Source organism: Anopheles funestus, chromosome 2RL (assembly GCF_943734845.2).
Source record: "Anopheles funestus chromosome 2RL, idAnoFuneDA-416_04, whole genome shotgun sequence".
Lineage (NCBI taxonomy): Eukaryota > Metazoa > Arthropoda > Insecta > Diptera > Culicidae > Anopheles > Anopheles funestus.
The window spans coordinates 16,275,969-16,289,348 of NC_064598.1; the positions used below are offsets into that span (position 1 = coordinate 16,275,969).

Sequence of the window (13,380 nt, forward strand, 5' to 3'; positions counted from 1 at the left end):
TATGGAGCATCGTGTCGGTAGCATCGTGTTGAATATAGATTGAAATTTTATCCACCTTGCTTCAATAAGCATTTGGCATAGTTTCCATTCCAGGTTCTCTCTTTCTCAAAATTAGTACAACGTGAGGTGTGGCAAGGTTAATCACCAACCAACATCAGTGCTCGAAAACGTGGCTCTTTTAGTAATAAAATTGCAACATTCGAAGATGCTTTTCCGCTTGGGCTGCGTATTTGTGTAAAACTGATTATTTTCATATTAAGATTTTGCACGATTTGTTGTTAAAGTTAGGTTTAAAATCTTGCAAATAAATCAAACTCTAAAGTGGAAGTTTTGAAATCCGAAAAAGGGAATGTTAGCTTAACCCACAACAAAGACCAGAACCGATCTTTTCACATACACAGTGTCCCGTATACCAAATTCATTGGACCGTTTATTTTACAATCTTATGCTGTCACAGTGTTCCATTCCATCCTCAGGACGTCTTCCATTTTTCAAGCTTTTGTGGGATGGGAAGGGAATCCATTTTACTTTGTTTTTGTTTTTTACATAAACAATTCTCGAGTCCCAACGTTGCCCACTGCGGGATTGGAAACTCGAGGCAATGAATCGGGCACACAAAAATCAAACCCACTTTTGTTGACTTTACCCACCATTACCTCGTTCCCTCGTACCGATCATAGACGACTTTGCTGATCACACGCTTTTATCTGCTACTTTCTTGTTTTCACAGCGATTGGATAGCTGCCATCACCAAGACGGTAAGTTTAAATTCTTGAATCTCATTGCTTATATATTACGTTCGGTTTTGCTTGGGTTGGCGCTTTTGGGTTTGCAAAAAACGTGTGGAAAAACAAAACGTTGAATTGCTAACTCACCGTTTGAAGTCGATAAGCCTTGGTGCTGTAACTAATACTGTTTAAATCGATCTGGAAATTTTCATACTAAATTATAACAAAAATAGAATATTATATAAAACATTTCATTTTGTTATCTTTTATTTCTCATCAGAAGAAAAAAGTTTCTTAGAAGAATGACAAACTTATTCATTTATTCTGCTGAGTGTATTAAGGCGTCACTAGTGCTAGTGCTTGTAGAGCAACACATTGCTGATAATATTCTGCTTTCTATGCCGATCTTTCTACAAAACTGATACACACATTGTACTAGACATGTTTTAGTTTCTCTATCCCTTGACCTCTCGTTAACCTTTACCAGGGGTTTGAATTCGGTCCGAAAAACCTCACTAATCCAGTTAACCGCCCATGTCAAACCAATGGACAAGAAGGAGGAAAAAAGACTGGAGCATAACCACCATCAAGCTTCATTTCGAATGAATCCATTTCGTTTCATTTCCGATCACTTCTCATTTCCTATTTCCCGTGTCCCAAGTTCGCACACACCCTTTCGGGGTTTATCCTTTCCTTGTGCCTCTTCGTTACGTTACGAGAGATTTTCATCCATACTCTCACCGCAATATTTTTCCACGGGAAGCATCACTGCTCAGTGGTATTCTATAGTAATGTTACTGTGTCCAAATCACTACAATTCTCTATGCAACGCGTCAGGAAATTTCTGGGATAGTTGAAAACTAGTTTTCCCCCGTTGCGAGGAAAAAAGAATGGTTTAGTAACATGAAAATAAAATGGTAGGAAATTGACTTATTTATCCCGAAGCACAAAATTTAATAATGCTTCTTTTTCCATGAACTTTCTAAACGTTATGGAAAATGCTACTCTATTTAAATTAATCATTCAAAATATGTTGCAAACCCCTACTCCTGGCTTTTTTCCCCAAATCACAAAATATGAAACTTTGCATCTGATTAAGATTTATTCGATAACTGTAACACCTTCCTGAAACAGCTTACCCGAATTACCTAACCAGAGCACCTACTAATACCCTTAAGGCGATGCTATTTTTTGTTGCCACCTTGGAAATAGGCAAAAAGGCAAGTAAAAAAACGCCCGTCCTTTACAAAAAAAAAACACTTTTGTAAAGGATTAAAGAATACAAAAAAAACACCATCCAACCACCACAAGCGTGGGTTTTGGCAGATTGCTGGCCGTTCCGATGGTGTGAGAAAAATGGTACCAAGCGAAACAACAAAAAAGTGGAAAATACGATTTGATGAAACAGATACCAGCTTTTGGCATTACTTGTATGCCTCCTTTCCCTCCCTTTCTTGTACGCATTCCCTCCCTCCCTCCATCGCCCCTGGGTTGAACAATGGTGAAAGGCAGGCAAGCAAGTACGCGCGTAATCAGGATTTACTTGCAGGTTGGACTGGCTTTTTGATAAAGCATTCACCCGCACGAAAGCCTCAAATGGAGGCGCCCAGTAGCTGACCCGGACTTGCCACAAAACTGGCATTCATTCTTCCAGTTCCTTGTTTTTTTTTTTGTTTGGTTGGTCCACAGCCCACGCTCTGTTACGCGCACTATACCGGGTTGCGCACCAATCTTCGTTAATTCCTAATTGAATTTTTCCTTTATCTTTCGTATCAACCCATTTTTCTGTTGTTTTCATCGTTTAGCCGTTTGGAAATTTATTCCAAACACCGGCATGGAGCTGGATTTTGTTTCCATTTTCAGGCCCCAGCACGCTACACCTTTTGCTCTTTGGATGAGTTTTAGTATTACCTTTTTTACCGACAGTAATATAAATTCTCCTCGCTGCGTTTACTTATTAATTTTAATTTACAAATCTACTTTAAGTCTCATATTTCTCAAGCTCATTGTTTATATTATCAAAAGCCTGGTTTACGCTTTAATTGTGGCATCATTTTATTTAATTAAATCTTCCTGTTGCACTATCAATCTCTTATCAATCTCGAACGCTTATTATCGGTATCTTTAACAGCTCCCACCGCCACCACAGATCGAGCTGGTCGTCGATAAACCACACCTGATGGGCGTACTGCGAAGACCGATTGTACGGATACGACGTGAGTTTGCCATCCACCTTTCCACCTTCAAAACAACAACCTGTGGTCCGATAGTGTCCACCGTACACTTTACCTTTCTTACATTAATTTCCCTTGTTTTGTCCACAGCTGCTACCAGCTCGGAGGTGTCGGCCAGGCGGAAAAATCGACACACCATCGAGCATAACACGACGAAGGTGAAGGGCGAGGCAGCCGTGGCAATCATCAAGAAAAACGCACAGGACACTACGGACCCGAAAGGATCACTGGCGTGTGCCCTACCCTGGGGCCATGGTTGGGGTTGGGCGACCCTACCCAATGGCATCTGGAGTGGTGGTAAGTAATGGGCTCGATTGCCTTTTTTATTTGCTTGTTTTGTTTTTTCTATCTTTTTTACGGCAAATTATGTGGAATAATGGATAGAAAGGAACACAAAGGGATGTCTTCCTTAGAGAAAAGTATTAGATTCTATTTTTACTTTTCAAACTAGTTTTTTGAAATCTGATTTCCTTCTAGTTATAACAAAAAATATGTAAAAAAAATATCCCAAATTTTCTTTTAAATCTGCTTCAATGTCTGCAGACACAATATGTGGAATGTTTCAAAAATCAATCACAATGCTTTTGCCGTCTAAGAATTTGCTGCCATCTTTACCTATTGTTCTCGTACAGTTTTCACTTAAGGCCCAGCGTAATTTGTTCATTCCATCGCATAAAATCAATTTGTCACTCAATTGAGCAACAAAAAGGTTAGTCTAGAATATGGGACAACACTAGAAAGCCAACGAAGTACGACTTCAAACGATGGTTTCCGCTAAAGCGAAAGCGCTCCGTTGCACCATAAGCACCATAACATTGGGCACCCTCACCCCGCCAACTCATCGATGTATGAAAATTGATTTCTAGCATCGAAAAGAGAATAAATTGAATTCGTGACGGTTGCGTTCCCCACCGATAAGACCATCTTGTGCTTGGGCCCGGTCCGTGTTGCCGATACCAATGCTCGCAGCAATCCTCACTACCAATCATCCCCAAAAATTGAAACATCGTTTGATCAAAAGCAAACCATATGGGTGATGCTGCTGCTGCTGCTGGGTGCTGATGATGATGATGATGAATGACGCTTCCATACCCATCGGGTACAGGATTACGTTTATCGTTCCCATATCTCGCTACAAATCGCTTCATTTTGTTTTATTGTACCAAACGAAAAAAAGAAAGGAAAGAAAAGGTACCAAAACGGTTGAGGAATTGAGGAAGTGATGGAGTGGTACGGGTGTAACTGAAATCACCGTTAAATGAAAGCAAATGAAAGCAGAAACATATTGAACTGCCATAAAGCACTCCAAAAAAGCTCGTTCAATCGATAGCTGTACGAGCGCCCCCTCCAAATCAACGCTTGTCCTGTATCACACGTACAAGAAGACAAAAAAAACATTACATCCATGATGCCATGATGAGAGGTTTCATTCGAGAGGATTTTTTTTTTGTTTCTTCTTTTTTTAAGGGGTGTGTGTGTTTTCATCCTGTCCATTGTAAAGCACTACTCTGTTCGAGGTCAGGGCTCAGGACAGGAATGGGGCATGAAAATTCCGTGACAAGTAGAAGCAATTGCGAATCATTGCCAGTGTTCGAAAATTAATGCTTGCATTCAATGTTTCAAACATTGCCCTGATGGCCCGGCTTTGCCATTGGATTGGAATCCGATTGTCAATCAGTGGAAATGGTTTCGCTTCGTATTGATTTTTGCATCGCAAATATAGGATCTATAAATAATCGCTTGCTCGTTCTGCAAATTTGCTTCTATTCAATAGGATGGACAAAAACTAATGATTATGCGCTAGAATTCAATTAGATATTAAAAAGAAGCAAAGAAAAAAACCCGTTGATTTATGTTTTACAAGTAGTATAACTACAGATGGAACCGATACCGATGTTAATAGCGGTCCTATTCATGGAATATTTACTTTAAGTAGGTACTTTTGTACAATTGGACTTTTGTCCGATGAGTGCTAGAAACGGAATCATTATATTTTACAAGAATCAGTATACTTAATGTGTATTTTTCATATTTGAAGACTAATTTTTCTACTAAAAAATCCTGTCTTATGCAAGGGTGCTCTTCCGCCGACTCCTGCATGAATAACTCAGTAAGAAAACTAGTTTTTACAATTTTCTCATAATATTCTACGCGATATTTAATTTGAATTCTTTTTCGATTTAAACATTTTTCAAAGAATTTTCCTTCTACGAAACAAATTCAAATCAATTAATGGAATTCATGCGCAAACAATTTTATTTGAATAAGGTTCGTCGCTTTACGTCCATATAGAGAATTGCTGTCTTTTTTCTGGGTTTTTTGAAAATAATTTTAATTAGAAAATTGATTATTAACTTTCTTAAAAACCACCATTGACCTTTACAACACCCACTAAAACAAGTAATATACGATAGATGTTTCAAAAAGAAGTTGAAAAATGAAACTAGAATATTTAAATACTATTGCAACAAAGTTATGAAGGATTTTTTTTGCAAAACTTTTAGACAGAAAACAGAACAAAACGAAACTCCTAGCATTGACAACAACAAAACACTTAACTAAATTAATACAAAGATGGTCGATAACTTACAGATCTGTAACCCATTACGCTTGCTAAATTATTACGCAACTTATATTTCCACAACTTCACCAAAGTAAACATACATTAGCTTACCCGGCGGCCACTAACGGCTTCACTTTGGCAGTCAGACCCGAATGGCTTGGCACGTAGTAATTATTTTTCCTCCGCACTAATAGCAAGTCAATCCGAATTAATGTTTGTTTTCTTGGCATCATTTCACGCACCGCCAATTTTGCTATCGATGAAAATGAAACAAATGCCAACCAGTGTCGGTTCGTTCGCCCATCTCTAACCCGTCCGGCCAGTGCGTCCCCCTAACTCCCCGTACTGAACCAAAATTGGCCGAAGGGAAAACTTTTCCCACCAATACCGGTCTGACCGGCAAGGCTTACCTCACCGTGTGCCAAACTGTCACCGGACAAAAATGAAACTTTGATTGAATTTTGGATATCCCGAAAGCGATATTGCGTAAACTTTTTGCCGACCTACCTCCCCCCCAGGGGGCATGATGAATCCTCTCTCAACATGCGAACGATGATCATTCTGCTCTGCCCGAACACTTTTCAAGTAATTAGCGACAGGAAGCAGCATATTAATCACCCAACAGAATGGAAGGCCACCTTCGCTATTTGGTGCTTTATGTTGTGTTTTCGTTTGTTTTTTTTGTGTGTTTCTAATCCGAGAATTTACTGCCAACCGAAAGTGAGACATCACTGACGGGATGCTGTTGTATGGTTTTGCCGACTATCGCCGCGAGTCGCTTTCTCGAGAAGAAGTCTGAAAGAAATGGACAAAGTACCGAACCAAACATGATAAAAACAGTCTGTTTCTCATCATTGTTTTTCCATGTTCTATCAAGCTTCAGCATCAGTGGATCTATTCTTTTGGCCCAAATGGTTCACCCCACTAACCTTCGTTTTCACTTCTGGTTGCTATTTCACTTATCGTACCCAGACTTTGATTCTGGAGGAAAAACAGGGAGAAAGAAGACTTGTGGAACACAGAGAAGAAAAAAACTTTTTTTTCCCCCACCAACAAAGTCTCCACAATGCCGAACAATTCTTTCACATCCAGCTGAGATAAAGAGCTCAAAACTTTACCCACATCTTTCGCCATTAGCTGGGAGTTGCGTGATGAAAACCGCGTAGCGATTATGATGATCCGCCACACGATGACAACGGGGCAAAAAACCGAGAACAGACTCTTTTTGTCTCCCCTCCCGCATTTCTAATGTGTTTGTATATCTTCTCTCACTGTCAGGTTTACATACACCCGCCAGTGCGCAAATGAGGCAAGACACGAAACCAAACAAGCATCTTCATGAGGAAGCAAAAGCAAACGAAAAAAAAAGTCATGAAAATGGTGATGATGAAGATGACGGTGATGATGGTGATGATTATCATGTTTCATGGCTTTGACTTTGATTACACTCGTTTGGAAATGTTTTATGCGAAACAATCTCGATGGTGCCACCGACACGGGCGGGGTCGGTCGGTTAAGCCGAGCCGAGCGAAACGGTACCTGAAGGTAGATTGAACCTGAGAAAGATTTGCTGGCCCATCAACAAGAGCATCCGCAAACTGGCGGACTCATTGCCAGGGCCCACAACGCGGTACAACAAAGTTTGATTACTTTTGCTCTTCAACAATGTTTTACTTCAAGGATTATGCTCCAGCAAGGGAAGAATCATGTCCGCTTCTTAAAGCGGATGACCGGCAAGTTAATCGAAGGCAAAACACACTGTGTGCTGTCGGAAGGAACCAAAAACCCGGCCAAGGTTAAGCGAATTTACAGTCACATTAAACAAATGGATCCAATTTCAACGATAACAATCCGATAAATGTTTAACCAGCTAATTGATATGCTCGGATAGATTGCCGACCCTCCCGGTGGACAAAAAACAACAATCCCTCTGGGGAGTGACATGATTCAAGTGGAGTGAACTTTTCCCTTTTCCCTCTCCGGCCAATGCAAGCATCAAAAAGAACAACTTCTACAAAGTTGTGCCCAATTCGGGCTACAAAGACGCATCCTCCAGAGAGCAGAAAATCAAGAACTAAGGAAGCGAAATATGCGTTCGGTCAAGGACGCCGGTTTGCCCCCGGAGACTTCCTACTCAATCACACACTCGGCCACACCAACAGTCGATGGGTGGAGTCGAATTTCTGAAAACTGAACTCTCCCAGGAGTGCCGCCTTGAGCTTGAGATTGACAAATTTATTGGAAAACTTTGGCGCGATTTTGCTTCTGCCGTTTCGATGCGTGGAAAACGGATTATGGGTGATGAAAACAAAGAAAAAAACAGCTCCCGTAGGATGTTTTTTTTTTATTTGCTAGCTTACCATTGATTACGTCGAAGGGAATATTTCATTTTGAAGTTTACTTGTCTACGAAACGAGCAACTTCATCAATCAAAAATGCAGACAACTCTCGATGATTTATATATGTATGGGCACATCATGCGGGTAAATTGTGTGTGTATAAATCACTGGGAGAAAAAATGTTGAATTATCGTTTGCTTTTACGCAATTACTCTGCAAGAGAGAAATAAAAATTAATAAAGAGGAAAAATCATACAGAGCGCCCTCTATTGGTGGGTGCAATTAGCAAAAAAAAACAATATGGAGGAAAAATGTTTCTCTCCAGATAGAAATTAATTAAAGTATTTTTATTTATATCTACGATTCTAATTATTTTCATTAATATCACATACAACTCCTTTTTCTTTTTTTCTTCCTATTTTTCCAGCACTCACTTGGTCGCAGTGCGAAGATTCGATAACGCTGCACGCTCTTCCGACGACTCACTGTACCAATATGATAGAAACACCGTGTGCCGGCGGTATCTACCACACCGACATCGGACCGTTCGATTTGCACGGCATCGAAGACGTTGGTGGTGAAGACTTTGACTACGCAATGGACTGTGGGGATTTCATCTTTTAAAGGCCATTTTGCGTGTGCGAGGGCATCGGTATCATCTTAAAACCGTTCGATGTGTCCAGACGCATCATCAACAATGTCACTAGCCTGTTGTTACACATGTTTTAGAATCGAATATTTTACAGTGCGCAAAGATAGATGCCATGGTGATACCGGAATACACTTAACAACCCTTGTGAACGTGAAGGTATGTGGTGAGATTTAAATTAATATAGGGAATCACTATAAAAATTACACTCTTCAATGGCACCTTGAGGGTTATACCTTGTTGAAACGTTTTGGAACACTTTAAAGCACAATGCACCTATAGATCCTTTTAACGTTTGATGCTCATTTCTCTTCTTCATCCTTTCTTCCCTTACAGCTTAACATACAACCCCAGTACAGTAAAATGATCTGGTGATCCAAAAATCCAAAAAAGTATCCACCGATAGTGTGCTAACAGCTAGCCGAACCGAGAACGTAAAACATAGAACCGCCTTCAGCAGCAATAGAATAATCGTTCGAAAAAACAACATGCAAACCTTATCCGTGTAGCCTTGCCGAACTTTGTGTGGGTTGCTGATCGCGTGCTGATCAGTAAACGTGAGCCCCCACGATGGACAGTTGTCCGATGTAGTTGTAATGCTTGTAAATGTCGTTTGTATAGATTGTTGCAGAATTTATAAAATCTGTAAACATCGATACCGATCGATGTCGGTATTCGTAAACCCATTAGTGTGTGTGTGTATGGATGTGTACGGAGTGATATTGATTGATGGATTGATGTACTGTCTGTTCTTCCCTACAGTCAGCACATGGACAGGAGAGGTGCATTAGAGGTGTAACGCTACCACACCGTTACAGCATGTAAACAGCAGGGCAACCACAAAAAAATAACTCCCAGTGGTTAGCGCACCTTGTGTCGAAAAGGGAGGGTTGAAACCGAAATTTGTAATAATTTTTTGTAACAAGTGTTTAGCAAAGCAGTGGCAAACTCTGCCAATCTCTCCCCCCCCACACACACACATACACGAAAACAAAAACAAAAAACAACTAAATTAGTAATGAATCAGTATTGCCTTCCTAAACATTTAGACAAATTATCGGGTAGAAAAGTTCGTAAAAACGATCAATCGTTTGATACTGTAGCATCCAGAAGCAGTTGCAACATACAAATGTATGCAAATTACCAAAAAAAAACAAAACAAAACGAATTTTCGGTAAAAAAAAACACGATCAAGCGTAATAAGGGTGGACGGAAACGAAGAATCAAAAGTAGATTTTAATGTACCCAAAAACCTGGTAAGAATTGATAAATTATTTACCTCTCTCTCTCTCTCTCTTTCCCTCTGTCTCTTGTGCTACCTTTCTCCCCGTTTCTGGAAACGATGTTTTATTGATGATAGAAATTTAATCATGTTGCAGGATGAGATTTTTACGATAGAATAACCAAAAAACAAAAGAGAAGAAGCGATTATTTATCTCCGTTTCAATTCCGCGCGTGTGCTCGATGCTAGCAGCAAATCGGAATGTAATAGGAATATTTTACCATTGATAAACCGAACTCAATGATCCATATAGTATAATGATTTTAGAAATATTATAACAATCGTACGGTGGATAAGAAATTTTTTACTGATGTAAACATAACATAACAAAGCGTACAACACAAATCCAAAGACCAATTATCAATTATTCGAGTGTATATTTTTTAAAAACTCTTTCTTTCGAACGATATCATTCTTACCTACAATTTGTAGCCCTGTGACTAGTTATCGGTGTGGCACACAGTGATTAGCCGATTATTAGCATTAGCGATCGGCGCCATTATTGTCAGAACGTTTGTGGTAAAGCTTAAATTCTACATTAAACGTAACAACGTGTGTGTGTCCATCAGTGCAGTGAATGGGCAGTGAAGAACTCCATTTGCTGGAAGATATATTTGGATGCCACATTTGAGCACCGGGAGCGTTTGGTTTTTTGGTAAACACAAATCGTTACTACCCCTGGTAGTAGTTGAAACTAAACCGCCACCAAACATCCATCGACCGAAGGGATGGTTTGTTGGGGGCATGCGTTTTTCAAAACAACTTAAGAGACTGGTAAACCGACGATGATAACACCTTCTCAACTAGTGGTAGATGAACAAATGTTGAAAAAAAAACAATACCGGTAACATTTCGAGATATATGTAAGTTTCAAACCGCGTTAAGCTTAGAGTGCACTTAGAAGACTGCTGTCCTCCAATTGGGATGAGGCCATCAGTCTTCTGTGCGGGTCGCTGGGAGGCATATTTTTTTAAGTCAAATAATATACCAATAACCAATGCTACAACACTTCCTACCTAGTCTCCCCCCCTGGATAGATGATAGATCTGTATGGGTAGTCAGTGTTCTATTTGTCGAACGCGGACGCAAACACAGAGCAGCGGTAGCTTAAGATAAATAATGAGAATACATACACAATACGGGTAGTATCTAGCAATCCACTAAACTCCGACGTACGTAGATCGGACATCACTTTTTGAGTATCAATTTTTTTGTGCAATCCAAACGGCGTGTAACTAAACCATAGTCGTGCGGAAGTATTTATTGCCCGGAACAGCGAATGTTCGGCAGTACGATTGCACTAGCAGCAGCCCGGGGATGAGAAAGCAGTAGCACAGCGAACTATTTCCACCATAATCAAGCTCCACAAGCTCAGACAATTCATAACGAATGACACCCGAATGACCCCGAACAATAATAATAGTTGTTAGACGAAGCTCAACATAAGATGGCAAAAATGGCGTATTAATCACTTTAGAAGAAAACATAATAGTGCGGTTAGTAGCATTACGATGTATCAGTGTCACCCAATTTACCGAATAACAAAACGTACAAGCGTTAGGGCGTACAATCCATTATAAGCTATCCATTAACAACAAAAAAAAAACATACAAAAGTCAACCAAATCGTGTTTAGCCTCTAATCACCTACAATAGCCGGTGATGTGATATATGATACATCACATCCAACATCAAACAAAACTGTGGAACTAGTTACGAAACAATCATGAATGTACTAGGTAACACACGAACACCTCCCGTAACGTGTGTAACGACAACAAGCGATCGGAAAGCAAAAGCAAAAAAAAACCAACGCATTATTAGTAACCAATCAGTAACTGTTTTTAGGTCATGTTTCAACTCGATGTTTAAAACTTATCGACAGTTTTAGAAACGGTGCGTCCGAGCATTGGAAGCACACAGTATAAACACGGTTGCGTTACCGTAAAACATAACGCTATACTTAACACACGGTGTTAGCCACTTACGCAACATACTCAAACAAACAAACAAAACCACATATTTGCCTAGAGGAAACGTCAAAAAAACGGGCGTTAAACTATGGACGTTTTCATTGTAAACCCGGGGATTGGGGAACTAATGGTACACCCGCTTTATTCCCGGCAGGTATAAGGATCAACTCCCATGCTACAACAAAAAAAAACAAAAACGAACGCTGGTCGATCGTTTCTTCGTGTGCGGAGTTGATAATTAAAATTTGTTGATTGTCGTTAAAACTGAATGTTTGTGATGTCTTGCGCATATAGAGCACTAATCGTCGATGTTCAACCAATGGTCACCAAAGAAAAAAAAACCATGGGTATTTGGAAATTTAACACATACACACACACACAAACACAAACTTTGTTAGCCTTTGGAACCATCGTGTAAAATGGCGGGCGTGTAAACGCAACCGCATAACGCATGGTGGAAGTTTTTTAAAACAAATACAGTAACGCCGTAACGCTTACAATGAATTTTACATCCTTCAAAGTAAAAACAAAAAACCACCCTTTTTCCTGGAAGATTCCAAGATTGCCCCATGCAAGGGTGCTGTTGAGCAGCGTCCCACCAACAAGGAGATAGTATTACCTACCGCCTCCCCAACCCTCGTAGTCCAATTTTTGCACCCGTCCATCCGAGTTTGTGACCTACCCAACGATGAATTAATTAATGTGTCCTGTTACCGACGACACGCGCTGTCAGTGACTCGGTTCTCGTCTACATATTGACCCCGATTGCCTGCATTGGAAACTTTCAAACTTACTATCAAGCACACACAGCTCGGCGCGCTAAATAACGTCCTTCATTTACTAACGAAGTGGATCGAAAGTGGTAAGCACTGACACAGAAAACTTACTATTGTTTATTAGACCACGGGTTTATTAGACGCCGGATTGTCACCGAACAACAAGAAAACTCCAATTGTTCTAACACCCCCCCGTACCCAGGCCCGGTAATTGATTACTTTGCCACCACACACAATCGTCATTTTGTTATCAAATAAAACCAAACCACTTATTAGAAGAAAACAACCAAAATGGCTATGAATTTTTATACAGTTTTTTGTAGAAACATTTTGTATAGAGAAAATTTGCAACAATGCTTGATTATGTTAATTTCATTGGTTAGATTAAAGTTTTACGGTAAGTTCAGCTAAAAAAGCTCGCGTTGAAGCATGCATTATATCTTCAATTTATTGTGAGTTTTCTGTGGTAGTATTATTTAAAATTTTTCTATTTCATTTGTTTCTTTCAAAATAGTATTTCAGCTTTCAACTACGATTGTTCCACCATCAGAGAGTCCTGACAATCGCTTTAATGAAATACTCCTAAACTTCTCCTGGATTGTGTCAAAAGTTATCAGAATGGAGTTCTATTATTTATGTCGATAAAGTCATTAAATGCTAATTTCCTCTGATTTGTTCCGAATTCTTCCTATTTTGTATAGTTTCATGATAATACGCCGCTTAAAATATATTATTTTGTATCATTTACTTTATTTTACAAAATGTGTAAAGAAATTCGGTTCGGAATCCCTGAATTCCGTCATTTAACACATTCCTCTTTTCGATCGTTCTCAAGTA

General features: G+C 39.6%; 1 protein-coding gene across 2 annotated transcripts in view; it reads left to right on the plus strand.

Moving 5' to 3' along the window:
- LOC125765112 (uncharacterized) overlaps nucleotides 1-12,835 on the plus strand; it is a 42,522-nt gene extending 29,687 nt beyond the window's left edge. The window contains exons 6-10 of one of the 2 annotated variants that reach the window (XM_049429992.1): nucleotides 731-758; nucleotides 2,860-2,944; nucleotides 3,053-3,259; nucleotides 8,292-8,672; nucleotides 8,850-12,835. In XM_049429992.1, the coding sequence (XP_049285949.1) occupies nucleotides 731-758; nucleotides 2,860-2,944; nucleotides 3,053-3,259; nucleotides 8,292-8,488 (517 nt within the window). In that variant the 3' untranslated portion in view covers nucleotides 8,489-8,672; nucleotides 8,850-12,835. The remainder of the gene's footprint in view (nucleotides 1-730; nucleotides 759-2,859; nucleotides 2,945-3,052; nucleotides 3,260-8,291; nucleotides 8,673-8,849) is intronic. The other variant, XM_049429993.1, reaches the window with a different exon arrangement.
- The last annotated feature ends 545 nt before the right edge of the window (nucleotides 12,836-13,380 follow it).